This window comes from Heterodontus francisci, chromosome 39 (genome assembly GCF_036365525.1).
Source record: "Heterodontus francisci isolate sHetFra1 chromosome 39, sHetFra1.hap1, whole genome shotgun sequence".
Taxonomy (NCBI): Eukaryota; Metazoa; Chordata; class Chondrichthyes; order Heterodontiformes; family Heterodontidae; genus Heterodontus; species Heterodontus francisci.
This window is the reverse complement of record NC_090409.1, coordinates 16,967,538-16,985,029: the sequence shown is the minus strand read 5'-3', so window position 1 is coordinate 16,985,029 and position 17,492 is coordinate 16,967,538. Positions and strand designations below refer to the sequence as shown.

The window sequence follows — 17,492 nt, the reverse complement described above, 5'->3', positions numbered from 1 at the left end:
ACTGGGACACAGCTGCAGATGTTTATTCATCACAATCTCGCAATGGGTGGGAGGGTGCATTGTGAGGAGGATGCAGAGGCTTCAGGGTGATTTGGACAAGTTGAGTGAGTGGGTAAATGCATTACAGATGCAGTATAATGTGGATAAATGTGAGGTTATCCACTTTGGTAGCTAAAACAGGACGGCAGATTATTATCTGAATGGCGAGAAACAGAGAGGGGAATATGCAGTGAGACCTGGGTGTTCTCATACACCAGTCGCTGAAGGTAAGCATGCAGGTGCAACAGGCTGTGGAAAAGGCAAATGGAATGTTGGCCTTCATAGCGAGAGGATTCGAGTACAGGAACAGCCATGTCTTGCTACAATTATACAGGGCCTTGGTGAGGCCATACCTGGAATATTGTGTGCAGTTTTGCTCTCCTTATCTGAGGAAGGAAGTTCTTGCTATCGAGGGAGTGCAGCGAAGGTTTACCAGACTGATTCCTGGAATGGAGGGACTGATGTATGAGGAAAGATTGAGTCAGTGAGGATTATATTCGCTGGAGTTCAGAAGAATGAGGGGGATCTGATAGAAACCTCTAAAATTCTAACAGGGATTGACAGGGTTGATGCAGGACGGATGTTCCCGATGGCGGGGGAGTCCAGAACCAGGGGTCATAGTCTAAGGATATGGGATAAACCTTTCAGGACTGAGATGAGGAGAAATTTCTTCACCCAGAGAGCCGTGAGCCAGTGGAATTCGCTACCACAGGAAGCAGTTGAGGCCAAAACATTGTATGTTTTCAAGAAGGAGTTAGATATAGCTCTTGGGTCTAAAGTGGTCAAAGGGTATGGGGAGAAAGCAGGAACAGGCTACTGAGTTGGATGATCAGTCAAGATCATAATGAATGGCGGAGCAGACTCGAAGGGCCGAATGGACTACTCCTGCTCCTATTTTCTATGTTTCTATGCAATGTCACTTGCTGAATTCTTCGAATGGGATTGCAAAACTCTTACTGCTGAGTTTGTGCCACAGCATTTCCGGAGCTTTGAGAGTCCGAAATGACAAGATTAAATATCTGCGTTGTTGCTTAATGTGCGTCTTTTTCTCTGGCCTGTTTGCTTTGTTGCATCCAATGATCTTTTGGTCCGTCAACAACAGATGTGAATTTATGATATCGCATGCAAAGATTTCAATTCACCTGTAGTATCCCATGTGGAACTGAAAGGTTTGGCTGTGGGTTGAGAAATTAAACTCTGTGCAGAAGGAAGAAGACACACGGATGCAGCTCACATGCACACACTGAAACTGAAAGTGTTTTTGTCTGGATCAGGAAGGACTCAGAGTAAACATGGCTTCCGAGCAGCAACACCAGAGTCTAATGGAGGAGTTAACTTGCCCGATTTGCTTGGATGTTTTCAGTGATCCAGTCTCTTTGGAGTGTGGCCATAACTTCTGCCGCTCCTGCATCACACGGTGTTGGGAAAACAAGGGGACAAACCCCTGCCCGGAGTGCAGAGAGGAGTCTGCAGATAGAAACCTCAGGGTTAACTGGGCCTTAGTCAATTTATGCGAGAAAGTTCACAAACTGCAGTTAAAGCTGAAAGGGACGGGGAGTACACTTCGCTGTGACAAACACCAGGAAGAACTGAAATTGTTTTGCGAAACGGACAGAAAATTGATCTGTTCCATTTGTCGAGATTCGCGGGATCACAAGTCCCACAATTTCCTGCCCATTGACGAGGCCGCTGAGATGTACAGGGTAAAAATGGAAATGTTTCATGTCTGGTGAATATTTTCTTTTTCTTCACCGTGTGTTCCAAGATCTGATTTCTCTTTTTAATTCCAGGATGAACTGAACTCATCGCTAGTAGTGGTGACACGCAGGAAAACCTCGGCTCTGAACGCCGAACGGCAGCAGAAACAGCAGATTGCCGAAGTTCGGGTAAGGTTTCGCGGGCTGGTTTCCTGGGATCTCGGTGAGTTTCGCCCCCTTTCTCGCGGCCCATTATCATGTGTCACATTTCATTTGGTAGAAACAGTCCAGCTGTCTGCAGACCCACGTTGCCTCGGAGTTCCTGAAAATGCGCGAGATTCTGGATGAAAAAGAGAAACAATTGATCAGAGATCTCAGGATCGAAGAGAGAATAATTCTGGGACCAATGGAGAAAAATCTTCATGAAATCCAGCAAGCGTTGGCTTGTATTGAGTGTGATATATCAACGTTACAAAGGCAGATGAAGGAACACGACCTAATCACATTACTGAAGGTAAAACGTTGTTTTATTTTCATACACGACAAAAAGTTAGTTGGAATTGAAATAACTGCTGTAACGCTATTGATAAATCTCATTTAATGGAGAGTGTTTGCTGTGTCTTCACGTTATACGTTTATATTGTGGGATATCGCCAATGTAGAAACGCCGAATTGCCCTCCTAGAATCTGACAATCTATAGCTTAGCATCAACTCAGTTTCAGTGACCTGGATTCGGGCATATCAATCAGATCCTGAATGAGCCGAATCCAAATGGTGCGAGATCCCATGGGAAAACGCCTCTCACTGCATCACCTACAGACTGTCACTCCGGGTTTTGTGAGGCTGCGTTCAAAAACGGATGCGTTCAAAAGCAGGTTCTTGCATCTATCTCATGGGCAGTTCATATAAACTTTCAGATTTTTCAATGTACGTTCAGTGGACGTTTGCATGTGTGTCTCGGAAGACTGGTGCTGCCAAATGAGCAGAGGGAGAGAGGGTTTGTTTGTCGACTGTAACCTAACTCAGATTTGGCTGGAATGAAGCCTCGAAAATGCTGGGAGCACTCCGCAGGTCTGTCAGCATCTGTGCAGAGGAAAAAAAGGAGTTAACGTTTCAGGTTTCATCAGGACGGATTTTGCTGTTGTTGGTTCAAACTTTGGATTTGCAGCTCTCAGAACAGAAGCGAAACTGCAGTAGCCCGAGGCTGATCCTTTATGGAGGTGTTATGAAAACTCTGCATGCAAAACGGGAAATATTACTTCCATCGATTGAAACTTTGCCTCAGACTTTTACTGGAAATGCTTACAAATAACTTATTTTAAAATGAGTAACCTGGTAGCCAAGATGGCCACGGCAATTTGCATATGAAACTGCAACAGACTAGACTGGAGACAACATGATTGAGACAACCTAGCCAGAACGATGGGCTGCTCACTGATTAAATTACATGAGAAGGCTTTCTCAACACGGTCAACAGCCATTAACACCCTTGACTTTGAAAGAACCAACCACTACCAAGTGTGGCTGGACAGCCTCGGGGGTAAAGCCTTGAATTAAAACCCCATTAAAACACAAAGAGGTGGTAACGCCATGTGACTGCTTGTGCAACTCTGGGGAGATTGTGAGTTATGACTCAGATCGCAGAACATAAACTGTAAACCATCAAGGGAGCAGCATTCTCTCTCTCTCTATCTCTCTCTCTCTCCAGTACAGATCCAGAGAAGGTTCGGCTGCAGCTGGTAAAGCCAAGTCTACAGACCACCACGACCAAACACTAGGATACAAGGGTCAAAACCCCCTCTTCTGCCTTCTGGAGACTGAGAAGCAAGTCTGAGCCATGCACGCAGCCCAGCAAGGACTTCACAACTACAATTTCAACTAAGGACTCTGGGACTGCTGAATTGTATTTAAATTCTATTTATTGCAGATTACTCCAAGTGGCGGTGGCACAGTGGTTAGCACTGTAGCCTCACAGCTCCAGCGACCAGGGTTCGGTTCTGGGTGCTGCCTGTGCCGAGTTTGTATGTTCTCCCTGTGACTGTGTGGGTTTCTGCTGGGTGCTCTAGTTTCCTCCCACTGCCAAAGACATGCAGGTTGAGAGGTAAATTGGCCACCATTGTAAATTGTCCCTAGTGTAGGTATGTGGTGGGAATATGGGGTTCATGTAGGAGGGGATGTGGCAGGGAATATGGGATTAATGTAGGATTAGTATAAATGGATGGTTGACACATACTCAGTGGACCGAAGGATCTGTTTCAGTGCTGTATCTCTCTCTATGACACCCAACTCCATTTCCCTGTGTAATCTATTTGCGTGTGGATGCGTAGTGTAATTTAGCAACTGGTTTCGAGTGTTAAGGATAATAAGCTTACATCTTTCTTGTTTAAACTCAAGAAAACCTATCTAATTGGATCTTTTACAATTATATTAGAGGAATAGGTGCAAGCATTCACAGAGGTGATAAGTTCAATCACTGTGTTAAAATGATAAACACTGTTGCAGTCAAACCACAGAAGGGGAGAAAGGGGACCCTGAGACCCCCTCCTCACCTGGTCGTAACAAAGGATTTAGGAATGACTATCCTCATGCAATCTTACTACCTGATAGGTGTCTGTGTTTGTAAAGTAACTTTATGTTCTGTGCATTCATGTTGGAAAATCTTTTAATCCTTGTACAAACTGTAGTGCTTTATATCAATTCTTTAATGCGGTATTAAAGTTCATGGAATATTGAAGTCTCCAACTGGAAGACATCATTGAGAGGCAGTCACTGTGCCCTTCAGCCAGTGGATGTACTGCAGAGCAATATAATCAAAAGGGTATTACTTTCCACCCCTTGAACCTATTCCCCCATTAAATTAAATGTTGCCAATGTTAATGCCATTAACTGGACTTATAACCCTTAATCCCCATGCATAACAAATGTGAATGTATCTCAATTTGAAATTTCAATGGATTTCAAGCATTATCAGCTTTTCTGGACAATTAAGTTGAGATTTCCGCTATCCTTTGTGTGAAGAAATGCTTTCTGACATCCACAATGACGTTTTTACTAATATGGTGTGGAAACTATCAGCTCTTAGAGACCTCTTTGTTCATTCCCCCTAGTTTCACTATTCCATTTTATAGCTTCCATTAAATCTAGTGAATTGCTCCCCTGCTTTTACTTTTAGTTTCCAGCCTATCTTTGGTCTTTTACATTGATCTTCTATTGTCAAGTTATCTGCGACTGTCTTTAAGTGACCCACATTAATCCTAGCCATCCTCACTCTCTCAATATATTCGTACAAACTTTACTTTTGTCCTTGATAACCCTTGCAAATTGATTTTCTCGTGCCTTTTGCATTTTGTACCACTTCATTTATATTCCGTGGAATCAGGAGGCACTTGGAAAGTTGCAAGTTAATTAAAGATAGCCAGCATGGATTTGTGAAAGGCCAATCATGCTTAACTTATCTCATTTACTTGTTTTTTTGATGACGTAACATAGAAGGGTGATGAAGGGAATGTGGTGGATGTTGTATATGGATTCCAAGAAAGCTTTTAATAAGGTACCACATAAAAGTCTGGTTAACAAAATTGAAGCTCATGGAATAGGTGTCCAATTAGATTTTTTTTTAAAAGTTGGTTTACGAAAACGAGTCGTGGTAAATAGTTGTTTTTCAGACTGGAGGATGGTAGATCGTGGTGTTCTCTGAGGGCCAGTGCTAGTACCACTGCTCTTTTTGCTATATATAAATATCTTGGATCTTGGAATACAGAGTAGAATTTCAAAATTTGCCAATGATACTATACTTGGAGGAGTGGCAACCAGTGAGGATGATATGAACTGCCTGAAACAGGGCATGGGTAGCCTCGCAGAATGGGCAGACAAGTGGCAGATGGAATTTAATACTGCCAAGTGTGAGGAGATGCATTTTGGCAGAAGGAATAGGGTGAGGCTATATGTACTTATTGGCACAGTTCTAAAGAGTGTGCAGGGACAGAGGGACCTGGAAGTGCATGAGCATGTAAGAAAATGGTTCGCATAGCGTATGGAATATTGGGCTTCATAAATGGAGGCATTGAAAGCAAAAACAGGGAAGTAATGCTGAACCTTTATAAAGCTCTGGTTAGGCCTCAACTGGAGTATTGCATCCAGTTGTGGTCACCACACTTTAGGAAGGATGTGAGGGTCCTTGAGAGGGTGCAGAGGAGATTTACCAGAATGGTTCCAGGGATGGGCAATTTTAGTTACAATGTTAAGTTGGACAAGCTGAGGTTGTTCTCCCTGGAGAAAAGGGGAAATTTGATAGAGGTATGCAAGATTCTGACAGACAAGTTAGACAAGGAAAATCTCTTCCTATTAACTGAAAGTACAAGGACTAGGTGACACCAATTGAAGGTTTTGAGCAAGCAATACAGGGAGAATGTGAGGCAGAACCTTTTTGCACAATTTTTTCAAAAATAGACTGAGCTAACTCTAGATGAAGTAAAGCTTGATGGGAGTACTTAAGATGTTTTATTTCAAGAATGCAGAGAGAAGCTGCTGTTTGCAGACAATTCAAGTTCTACTGAATGAATTATGTTCACATAGTAATTCAGAAAACAGCTGTCAGTTCCCTATGTCATTGTGTCATCTTACTGAAATTAAACAGAACATGTCCTAACTTCCTTCCCGAAATTCTCACTTCTTCCCCTCAAGGAAAGTCATCATTGCTTTTCCTTCAAATCAATTACAAGTACTTCAGTCATAATTTTCCAATGTATTCTAAATTAATTAATTGTGATGACTTTAATTTAGAAAATTGCAAATGTTATTCCGAAATTTGAAGAAGAGGGATGGCGATAACCAGACAACTACAGACGTTTTAGTTTAATATAATGTGTGGGTTGGGTGCTGAATCTATCTCCAGAGAATGAGTTACAGAGAAAATCAGACAAGTAGGAAGTGAGCATCTGTGAAAGTTCAGTCATGTAAAACGAATATAGTTGTAATATAATATAAAAAATATAACTAATCCAGTTTTTTTAGAGTAGTCACTAAAATCATGGACCTGGGAGTATCGACGTTGTCGATATGGATTTACAGCAGGCATTTAAAAATGTTTTGCACAATACATTTTTGGCAAGCATAAAGGTCAATGGAATTGGAGCTAACCTGGTGAAATGAGTCGATAATTGTTGGGAGGTAGGAGACAAAGAGTAGGAACAAAAGGAAAATTGCATAAATGATGGTATGTGATGATTCTCATGGATCTTCAATGGGAACTTAGATCATATTAATGTCTTGGATGAAGTAATAGAGAGATACATATCTAACTTTGCAGGCTAGTGAGTATAGAAATAGGAGATATGCCGGATGAATCTGCAGCTGAAGAGATGGTGCAGGAGGGAGGGCTTCAGATTTCTGGGGCATTGGGACCGGTTCTGGGGAAGGTGGGACCTGTATAAGATGGATGGTCTGCACCTGAACAGGACTGGGATGAATATCCTTGCAGGAAGGCTTGCGAGTGCAGTTGAGGATAATTTAAACTACATTGACAGGGGGATGGTAACCTGACATCAGTTTCAGATAGGACAATGTCAGGGCAGGGAACGGGAGGCAGAAAGTTAGCAAGTGACTCTGAAAGACAGAAGAAGCAAAGGTTAAAAAGTGAACAACAAGGCATTTGGCAGTGTTAAAAGGTAGCTATTTAAATGCAAGGAGTATAGCAAAAAAAGTGGATGAGCTGAGGGTAGATAGACACATGGCAGCATGATGTCATTGCTATAATGGAAACTTGGCTTAAAGAGGGATATAGAGTTTTCAGGAAGGATAGAGATGGAAATAAAAAAAAGAGGGGGTGTAGCATTATTAGATAAAGAATCAGTTACATCTGTGAGCAGGGATGATATGCTAAATGAATCATCAAATGAGGCCAAATGGGTTGAGCTCAGAAATTTAAAAAAAAGCGTAAGATACACTACTAGGAGTGTACTATAGACCCCCACATAGTGAAAGGGAGATAGAAGAAAAAATATGTAGGCGCATTTCTGAATGCAAAAATTATAGGGCAATAATATTTGGGGATTTCAACTATCCCAATATCAACTGGGATACAAACAGTGTGAAGGGCACAGAAGGGACAAAATTCTTAAATTGAATTCATGAGATTTTGTTTTAGCCAGCATGTAACAAGCCCAACGAGAGGGGATGCAATTCTAGATTCAGTCTTAGGAAATGAAGCTGGGCAAATGGATAAAGTAGCAATGGGTGACCATTTTGGAGATAGTAACCATAATACAGTTAGGTTTAGCATAATCATCGAAAAGGACAAAGATAGAACAGGAGCAAAGGTTCTAAATTGGGGGAAGGCAAAGTTTATGAAGCTGAGAGGTGACCAGGTGACAGTGGACTGGATAAAGCAACTTGAAGTAAAATCAGTGGCAAACCAGTGGGAGACGTTCAAAAGCGAGATTCTACAGGCACAATGTAGACCTGTGCCCACAAAGAAGAAGGGTGGTACAGCCAAATCTAGAGCGCCATGGTTATCTGGAAGCTTATAGGGTAAGATAAAGCAGAAAAAAGAAAGCTTATAACAGTTAGAAAAAAAACTTAATACTTTAGAAAGCCTTGAGGAGTATAGAAAGTGCAGGGGTCCAGACAAAAAAATGAAATTAGGAAAGCAAAGAGAGGACATGAAAAAATATTGGCAGGTAAAATCAAGGTTTTATCTGAACTTTAAGAGCAAGAGAATAACTAAGGAAAGGGTAGGGCCTATCAGAGATGTACAGGGGAACATGCGTGGATTCAGAAGATGTGGGCAGTGTTCTAAATGAATACTTGTCTCTGTCTTCACAAAGGAGAGGTATGATGCCGACATTATAGTTAAAGAGGAGGAACGTGAAATATTAGATACGATAAGCATAATGAGAAAGGAAGTACTAGAGGGTCTGACATCCTTGAAAGTTGATAAATCACCAGGGCTGGATGATTTGTATCCCAGGCTGTTAATGGAAGCCACGGAGAAAATAGTGGATGCTCTGAGTATCATTTTCAAATACTCACTGGATACAGGTGAGGAACCAGACGTTTGGAGGTCTGTGAACCTTGCATCATTGTTTAAAAAGCGCGCAAGGGATAGACCCAGTAATTATAGGCCAGCCAGTCTCACCTCAGTGGTGGACAAATTATTAGAATCAATTCCGAGAAACTGACACTTAGAAAGGTACAGGTTAATCAGGGTTAGGCATCATGGATTAGTTAAGGGAAGGTCTTGTCTTGCTAACTTGACTGAATTTTTTGAGGAAGTAACAGGAGGATTGATGAGGGTAGTGCAGTGGATGCTGTCTACATGGACTTTAGTAAGGCATTTCACAAGGTCCTACATGGCAGACTGGTCAGAAAAGTAATAGCCCATGGTATTCGGGGGGAGGGTTGCAAGTTGGATCCAAAATTAGGTCGGTGACAGGAAACAAATGGTAATGGTTAACAGATGTTTTGTGAATGGAAAGCAGTTTCCAGTGACGTTCCACAGAGCTCTAGCTGTTTGTGGTATATTAATAATTTGAACTTAAATGTGGGAGGCATGATTGGTAAATTTGCAGATGGCACAAAAATTGGCTGTGTAGTTGGTAGTGAATAGGATAGCTGCAGACTCCAGAATGACATCAATGGTTCGGTTGAGTGGGCAGAAAAGTGGCAAATGGAATTCAAACCAGAGAAGTGTAAGGTCATGCATTTGGGGAGGGCAAACAAAGCAAAGGAATACATAATAAACGGAAAGGGTAGAAGAAGTGAGAGACCTTGGAGTGTATGTCCACAGGTCCCTGAAGGTGGCAGGACAGGTAGATGAAGTGGTGACAAAGGCATATGGAATGTTTTCCTGTATTGGCTGAGACATAGCATAAAAAGATGTGATACTGGAACTGTATAAATGCTGGTTAGGCCACAGCTGGAGTATTGCATACAGTTCTAGTCACCACATTACAGGAAGGACATAATTGCTCTGGAGAGAGTAGAGAAGATTTACATGAATGTTGCCAGGGCTTGAAATATGCAGCTATGAGGAAAGATTGGATCAGCTAGGGTTGTTTCCCTTCGAACAGAGGAAGCTGAGGGGTGACTTAATTGAGGTGTACAAAATTATGAGGAGCCTAGCTAGCGTAGACAGGAAGGACCTGTTTCCCCTAGTGGAGAGGTCAATTACCAGGGAGCACAGATTTAAGGTGAATGGTAGAAGGATTAGAGGGGACATGAGGATAAAACTTTTTCACCCAAAGGGTGGTGGGTGTCTGGAACTCACTGCCTGGATCGGTGCTGGAGGCAGAAACACTCAACTCATTTAAAAGGCACCTGGACCTGCACCTGGAGTGCTGTAACCTGCAAGGCTACAGAACAGGAGCTGGAAGGTGAGATTAGAATGGGCGTCTAGATTATTTCAGTCAGTGCAGACATGATGGGCTGAATGGTCTTTTTCTGTGCTGTAACCTTTCTATGGTTTCTATGGTAACAGTGCAGAATGAGGTATAGCAAGCAATATAAATGGGATCAGGGTGTTTACCACGGGACAGAGACAGAGTAAGTGAGTGGGCAGATGGAGTTGAATGTAAGGGAAATTTGAGGTCATCTACTTTGTATCTGCAAATGGCAAATCGTAATATTTTCTTAATGATTAAAATCTAGGATCTGTCGAGGAGAAAATACATTAAGGCGGCTATGTTTACAAATCATTTAAAGCTCGTGCACAAATACTTGAAAAAAATAATTGAAAAATGACATGAAATGTTAGCCTTTATCTCAAGTGGATTGGAATACCAAAATGTGTAAGTTATGTTGCATTTTAGCCTTGGTCACACCCCATCTGGAGTGTCCTGTTTAGGTTTTGGCACCAAATTTCAGGAAAGATATGTTGCCTTTGATGAGGAACAGACCAGATTCACCAAGATAATACATGTGCTTAAAGGATTAAGTTACAAGGTCAGCATTCATAAACATAGTTTGAATTTGCTTGAGTTCAGATGGCTGTGACTGCAAGTTTCTAACACTTCCCATGGTAGGGGTGACTAAAACTAGAGAGCATAGATTTAAGGTGAGCGGGAGGACGTTTAAAGGGGATCAAAGGGGTACATTTTTCACAGAAAGAATATTGGGTATCTGAAATGAGCTGCCTGAGGGGGTGGTGGAGGCACGAACAGTAGCAACATTTAAGAGGCATCTGGACAGGTACTTGAATGAGCAAGGTATAGAGGGATAAAAACAAGAAATGCTGGAAACTCTCAGCAGGTCTGGCAGCATCTGTGGAGAGAGAAGCAGAGTTAACGTTTCAGGTCAGTGACCCTTCTTCAGAACTGGCAAATATTAGAAATGTCAAAGGTTATAAGCAAGTAAAGCGGGGGTGGGGCAAGAGATAACAAAAGAGGTGTAGATTGGACAAGGCCACAGAATAGCTGACCAGAAAGTCATGGACAAAGGCAATCAATATGTTAATGGTGTGTTGAAAGACAAAGCATTAGTACAGATAGGGTGTTAATGGACTGAAAATTGAACAGCAGGCTGTACAGACATGAAAAAAGTGGGTAAGCAAACTGAACAAACTAAGATGAAATAAAGTAAACATACAAAAAAATGTAAAAAAGAAAGAAAAAGAAGAAAAACAATAACTAAAAATAAAAGCAAAATGGGGAGCCCGTCATGCCCTGAAATTATTGAACTCAATGTTCAGTCCAGCAGGCTGCAGTGCGCCTAATTGGTAACTGAGATGCTGTTCCTCAAGCTTGCATTGATGTTTACTGGAACACTGCAGCAAGGCATAGAGGGATATGGAATTCATGCAGCAGGTGGGATTAGTATAGATAGGCATTATGGTTGGCATGGACGTCGTGGGCCGAAGGGCCTGTTTTTATGCTGTACGACTCTATGACTTGTCTGAAATATATAAAGGCTAACATGATTTCTTGCAGTTATGCAGTTACACTAGATCCAAAGTGAGTGAGAGTGCTAACCTTAGAAGGTAAAGCTTGAAACAAGGTGGCCATGCAGATAGAGTCCGGTTATTGTCACTGTTACATGTTAATGTATAGTAATTTCCTTTAAGTGTATGCAGGTGGAGAGCATTAATTAGGGTTTCACTTGAGCACATATGAAGAGGCACTTATTAAAACTGTGGTGTGGTTACGAGCTTTATGCTTGTAATGTTTCACTCTGTAAATGAATGTAAAACAGTAAAGATTGGCTCCAGTACTATCCTTCACCAACTGGAGTAGAACATTGCATCTATTCCGTCTGCAAGCAGTAATTGGATATTAAGTAATATGCTGATGCATACGTTTAAAGTGTCATTGGGCTTAACTTACTCAAAACAGATTCACTTAGACAGAGTTGAAATTGGACCCAAAATTGTTCTTACGCTTGCAGAAATCCATCTCATCCACAGTTGCCACTTGCATGTTTTGCAAATTGCTGAGACCAAGACATTTCCAATGTCAGTATTTGCTTGTCACAAAAATGCAGGTGAACTAATTAAACAACAAATTGTCAAAGAGAATAATGAATCGTTGCTCAGAAGAATAAAGTATCCAACTTTGAACATTGCTGTGTATTTCCTGAAAAGTATCTTGCAATGCTATTTAACCAAGTGCATTTTCCAATATAAATCAGAACACATGACTCAGTGCTGTCTTGTTCAATCTGGAAAGTACTTCCCGCTGCCACAGCTGAAATATTTATGACTTGTTGAAGCCTGTGCTTCTGAATTCTAACTTTCTCATGGTGACCTTAGTTCTGTGTTTCTGTTTTATTTCAGGAAGGGGTTGCCTGCAAGAGAAGGTATGACATTCTCTGGACACTGATTTTACTAAACTCTTTAAAGGAAAAAGCAGCAAGAATTATAATGTTGATTTTTTTTTCATATTTTCAGAATGATTGAAGAGGAAAATGAATTATCATTGGTCAATGGGAAATTGCCGGTGGGAATATTCAAAGGTCCTCAACAGTACACAGTGTGGAGAGAAATGAGAAAGAATATAAGTCCAGGTAAGGAGTTTTCCTTGTCCCTAGTTCAGTCGTTGTAAAGATCTCACTGTGTGAAAATTACTAAATAATGATCTAGTGCTACAGGATTTGGACAATTAGGACCAACAATTGGAAAATATTTATTTATTTTATTTAGAGATACAGCACTGAAACAGGCCCTTCGGCCCACCGAGTCTGTGCCGACCAAGAACCACCCATTGATACTAACCCTGCAGTAATCCCATATTCCCTACCACCTCCCTACACGAGGGGCAATTTGCAATGGCCAATTTACCTATCACCTGCAAGTTTTTAGTGGTGGAAGGAATCCAGAGCACCCAGCAAAAACCCACGTGGTCACAGGGAGAACTTGCAAACTCCACACAGGCAGTACCCAGAACTGAACACGGGTCCCTGGAGTTGTGAGGCTGCAGTGCTAACCACTGCGCCACTGTTTGAAACTGGATCGCAAATTCACTGTAACTGCCTCCCATCCCAAATTACACCCAGGACAGACTGTGTTGTACTGAAGCTGTGTTTATTCTGACACAGAATAATGTTCTAACCCTCCAGACTCAGGGCAATTTATAGCATCGGAAAAAAATCCCATTTTGTCATCACAATGGACAATATACAACGGATTGACTGCAGGACACAAAAATGTCTAATAATTGCTACCTTTTTTTTTGTTTGGTCATGGGATGTGGGCATCGCTGGCCAGGCCAGCGTTTATTGCCCATCCCTAATTGCCCTTGAGAAGATGATGGTTATCCGTCTTCTTGAACTGCTGCAGTCCTCAGGGTGTAGGTCACCCACAGTGCTGTTAAGGAGGGAGTTCCAGGACCTTGATTCACTGACAGTGAAGGAACGGCCAATTTAGTTCCAAGTCAGGATGGTGTGTGACTTGGAGGGGAACTTGCAGGTGGTGGTGTTCCCATGCATTTGCTGCCCTTGTCCTTTTAGGTAGTAGAAGTCGTGGGTTTGGAAGGTGCTGTCTAAGGAGCCTTGGTACGTTGCTGCAGTGCATCTTGTAGATGGTACACACTGCTGCCACTGTGCGTTGGTGGTGGAGGGAGTGAATGTTTGTGGTTGGGATGACAATCAAACAGGCTGCTTTGTTCTGGATGGTGTTGAGCTTCTTGAGTGTTGTTGGAGCTACACCCATCCAGGCAAGTGGAGAGTATTCCATCGCAGTCCTGACTTGTGCCTTGTAGATGGTGGACAGGATTTGGGAGGACAGGTGAGTTACTCATCGCAGGATCCCCAGCCTCTGACTTGCGCTTGTAGCCACAGTATTTATGTGGCTAGTCCAGTTCAGTTTCTGGTCAATTGTAACCCCCAGGATGTTGATAGTGTGGAATTCAGAGATGGCAATGCCATTGAACGTGAAGGGGCGATGGTAGGATTGAGATGGTCATTGCCTGGAACTTGTGAATGTAACTTGACACTTATCAGCCCAAGCCTGGATGTTGTCCATGTCTTGCTGCATATGGACACGGACTGCTTCAGTATCTGAGAAGCCGTGAATGGTGCTGAACATCATACAATAATCAGTGTACATCCCCAATTCCGACCTTATGAGGGAGGGAAGTTCATTGATGAAGCATCTGAAGATGGTTGGGCCTAGGAGACTACCCTGAGGAACTCCAGAAATGATGTCCTGAGTCTGAGATGATTGACCTCCAACAACCACAACCATCTTTCATGATGTTATGTATGACTCCAGCCAGCGGAGCGTTTTCTCCCTGATTCCCATTGACTCCAATTTTGCTGGGTTCCTTGATGCCATATTCAAGTCAAATGTTACTTGATGTCAAGGGCAGTCACTCTCATCTCACCTCTTGAGTTCAGCTCTTTCGTCCATGTTTGGACCAAGGCTGTAATGAGGCGGGGAGCTGTGTGGCCCTGGCAGAACCCAAACTGAGCGTCACTGAGCAGGTTATTGCTATTTAGGTGCCGCTTGATATCACTCTTGATGACACCTTCCATCACTTTACTGATGCTCATGGGGCGGTAACTGGCCAGGTTGGATTTGTCCTGTGTTTTGCTTACAAGACATATCTGGTCAATATTCCACATTGCCAGGTAGATGCCAGTGTCGTAGGTGTACTGGATCAGCTTGGCTAAGAGCGCAGCAAGTTCTGGAGCACAAGTCTTCAGTACTATTACTGGAATGCTGTCAGGGCCCATGTTTGAGATCTGACTGAAAATACCCATTAGTTCATTTCTGGCATCAAAGATATTGCAAGATTTGCCACATACATTCAGACACATTAGTGTGGTCCCTAGAATCAGATTTAAATGTGTGAAATGATAATGGTATTTGAAAATAATGTTTAAAATTACCGATCAAACATAATAACATGCTTTATATCAAGGAATGCATCTTCTCTTTCTCCATCTTTCTTGACTTGGACGCAGCTGGGCAGAGAGATGTCCCAGGGTTGGTGCTTTATACACAGGACTGAGAATGTAAATGGGAGCAGTCAGATATCCAAATGTTAGATTATGTATTTAAATTTAGAGAATGTAACTAAACATGTTCTTCCCTCTGTGTAGCATCTATCACAGATCCACCCAGAACAGAGGGATAGTCATCTGGGAGCTGCAGCCCTCAATGCACTATGGACTGCTATCAAATAATACTGCGTGGTAGGGAATTTAACAAGGATAGTCGGTCAGGGTTTGAACAAATTATGGCAAGGAACTAAAGCACTCTTTGTGTTCTTTTACCTTCCCCCAGTTCCAGCTCCTCTGACTCTGGATCCAGACACAGCCCATTGCAGCCTCATCGTGTCCAAAGACCGGACCAGTGTGAAATTCGGAGACAAACCGCTTCCAGACAGCCGAGGGAAGTTTGATTACTGGTTCTGTGTTCTGGGATCACAGGGGTTCACATCAGGGAGACACTACTGGGAGGTGGAGGTAGTGAACCAGGTAAACTGGGGTGTGGGACTGATCCGTGAGTCTGCCAACAGGAGAGGGGAAATCAGCCTATTGCCTGAGAATGGATACTGGGTAATTTCAATGATTCCCAGAAGTCTCTATGTTCCCAGTACCGCTCCCTCTGAGACCCTCCTCACCCCGAGCGTGATGCCCCAGAGGATCGGGGTGTACCTGGACTATGAGGGTGGACAGGTCTCGTTCTACAATTCAGAAAACATGGACCATCTTCACACTTTCACTGACACCTTCACTGAGAGACTCCTTCCGATCTTCGGCCCGGGTAGGGCTCTTGACGGCGGGAAAACCTCCACACCTCTGACAATCTGCCGGGTTACTGGTCACTAACAATAAGTGGCCTGTTTGCAAACTGTTCCTGTAACTCCACTCTCAGGTTCCATTTCCTCCAGAATTCTTCAGTGTGACAAACACTTCCAATTGTAACATAGTTTTTCATCAATGTTTGACTATCTCCTGCCAGGCTGGATCACCAAATAACCCATCCTCTACACACATGCACAGCGACACCTAATCCCCATGCAACCTGCTCGAGAATAGATTCTCCTCTTCAGGCATCTGTAACTACTGTGGTGACTTTACCAGACAAATGTTTAATTTAATTTCTGTGATACTCCCTTTGATTCTAATGTTATCAGATCTGTTAACCCATTAAAAAAAAAATGTCAGATTCATGCCTTTATTGGAGAATGAGTGTTGGTCCCATGTGAGAGAGACCTTGAGGTGCAAGTACACAGTTCCCTGAAAGTGGCAACACAGGTAGACAGGGTGGTGAAGAAGGCATATGGCATGCTTGCCTTCATTGGCCGAGGCATTGAGTACAAGAGTTGGGACGTCATGTTACAGTTGTACATAACATTTGGTTAGGCTGCATTTGGAGTATTGTGTGTAGTTCTGGTCGCCGCACTACAGGAAAGGTGTGATTAAGCTAGAGATGGTGCAGAAAAGATTCTCAAGGATGTTGCCTGCTTTGGAGGGCTTGAGTTATAGAGAGATTGGATAGGCTGGACCTGTTTTCCCCGGAGCGAAGGAGGCTGACAGGGGACATGATAAAGGTATATAAAATTATGAGAGGGATAGATAGGGTAGATAGCCAGAGTCTGCTTCCCATGATAGTGGTGACTACAACTAGAGGGCATAGATTTAAGGTGAGAGGGAGGAGATTTAAAGGGGATCAGAGGGGTAAATTCTTCAAACAAAGAATAGTGGGTATCTGGAATGAGCTGCCAGAGGAGATGGTGGAGGCAGGAACAGTAGCGACATTTAAGGGGCATCTGGACAGGTACTTGAATCAGCAAGGCATAGAGGGATATGGAATTAATGCAGGCAGGTGCGATTATTATAGATAGGCATTATGGTCAGCATGGACGTGGTGGGTCGAAGGGCCTGGTTCTATGCTGTACGACTCTATAACTCTATCTATGTCACACCACAAATCGGGTTTCTTCCAATGGTGGAGGTGTTCATTCTAAGGATGGAGACTTTGCCAAGGTGAAAGTAATGTCAGGCTGAAGGAAGCAGGTATTGAACGGGGAGCTGGGGGCCAGATGGGGCGGCCAACTCAGCTTAAAAAGTAAAAGCAAAATACTGCAGATGCTGGAAATCTGAAATATAAACAAGAAATGCTGGAAATACTCAGCAGGTCTGGCAGCATCTGTGGAGAGAGAAACAGAGTTGAACGTTTCAGGTCAGTGACCCTTGAGTTCTGAGGAAGGGTCACTCTGCTTCTCTCTCCACAGATGCTGCCAGACCTGCTGAGCATTTCAAGCATTTTTTGTTTTTATTTCAGCTTAAAAAGTGGTGGTTGCCGAATGCAACTT

General features: G+C 42.8%; 1 protein-coding gene across 1 annotated transcript; it reads left to right on the top strand.

The window, feature by feature from the left end:
* Positions 1-1,182: 1,182 nt before the first annotated feature.
* On the top strand, positions 1,183-17,246 carry LOC137352690 (zinc-binding protein A33-like). Its single transcript, XM_068018407.1, has 6 exons — positions 1,183-1,742; positions 1,830-1,925; positions 2,017-2,250; positions 12,503-12,525; positions 12,617-12,732; positions 15,455-17,246. Exons 1-6 carry the CDS (start codon positions 1,332-1,334, stop codon positions 16,000-16,002), a joined length of 1,428 nt encoding a protein of 475 aa, XP_067874508.1. The 5' UTR covers positions 1,183-1,331; the 3' UTR covers positions 16,003-17,246.
* The last annotated feature ends 246 nt before the right edge of the window (positions 17,247-17,492 follow it).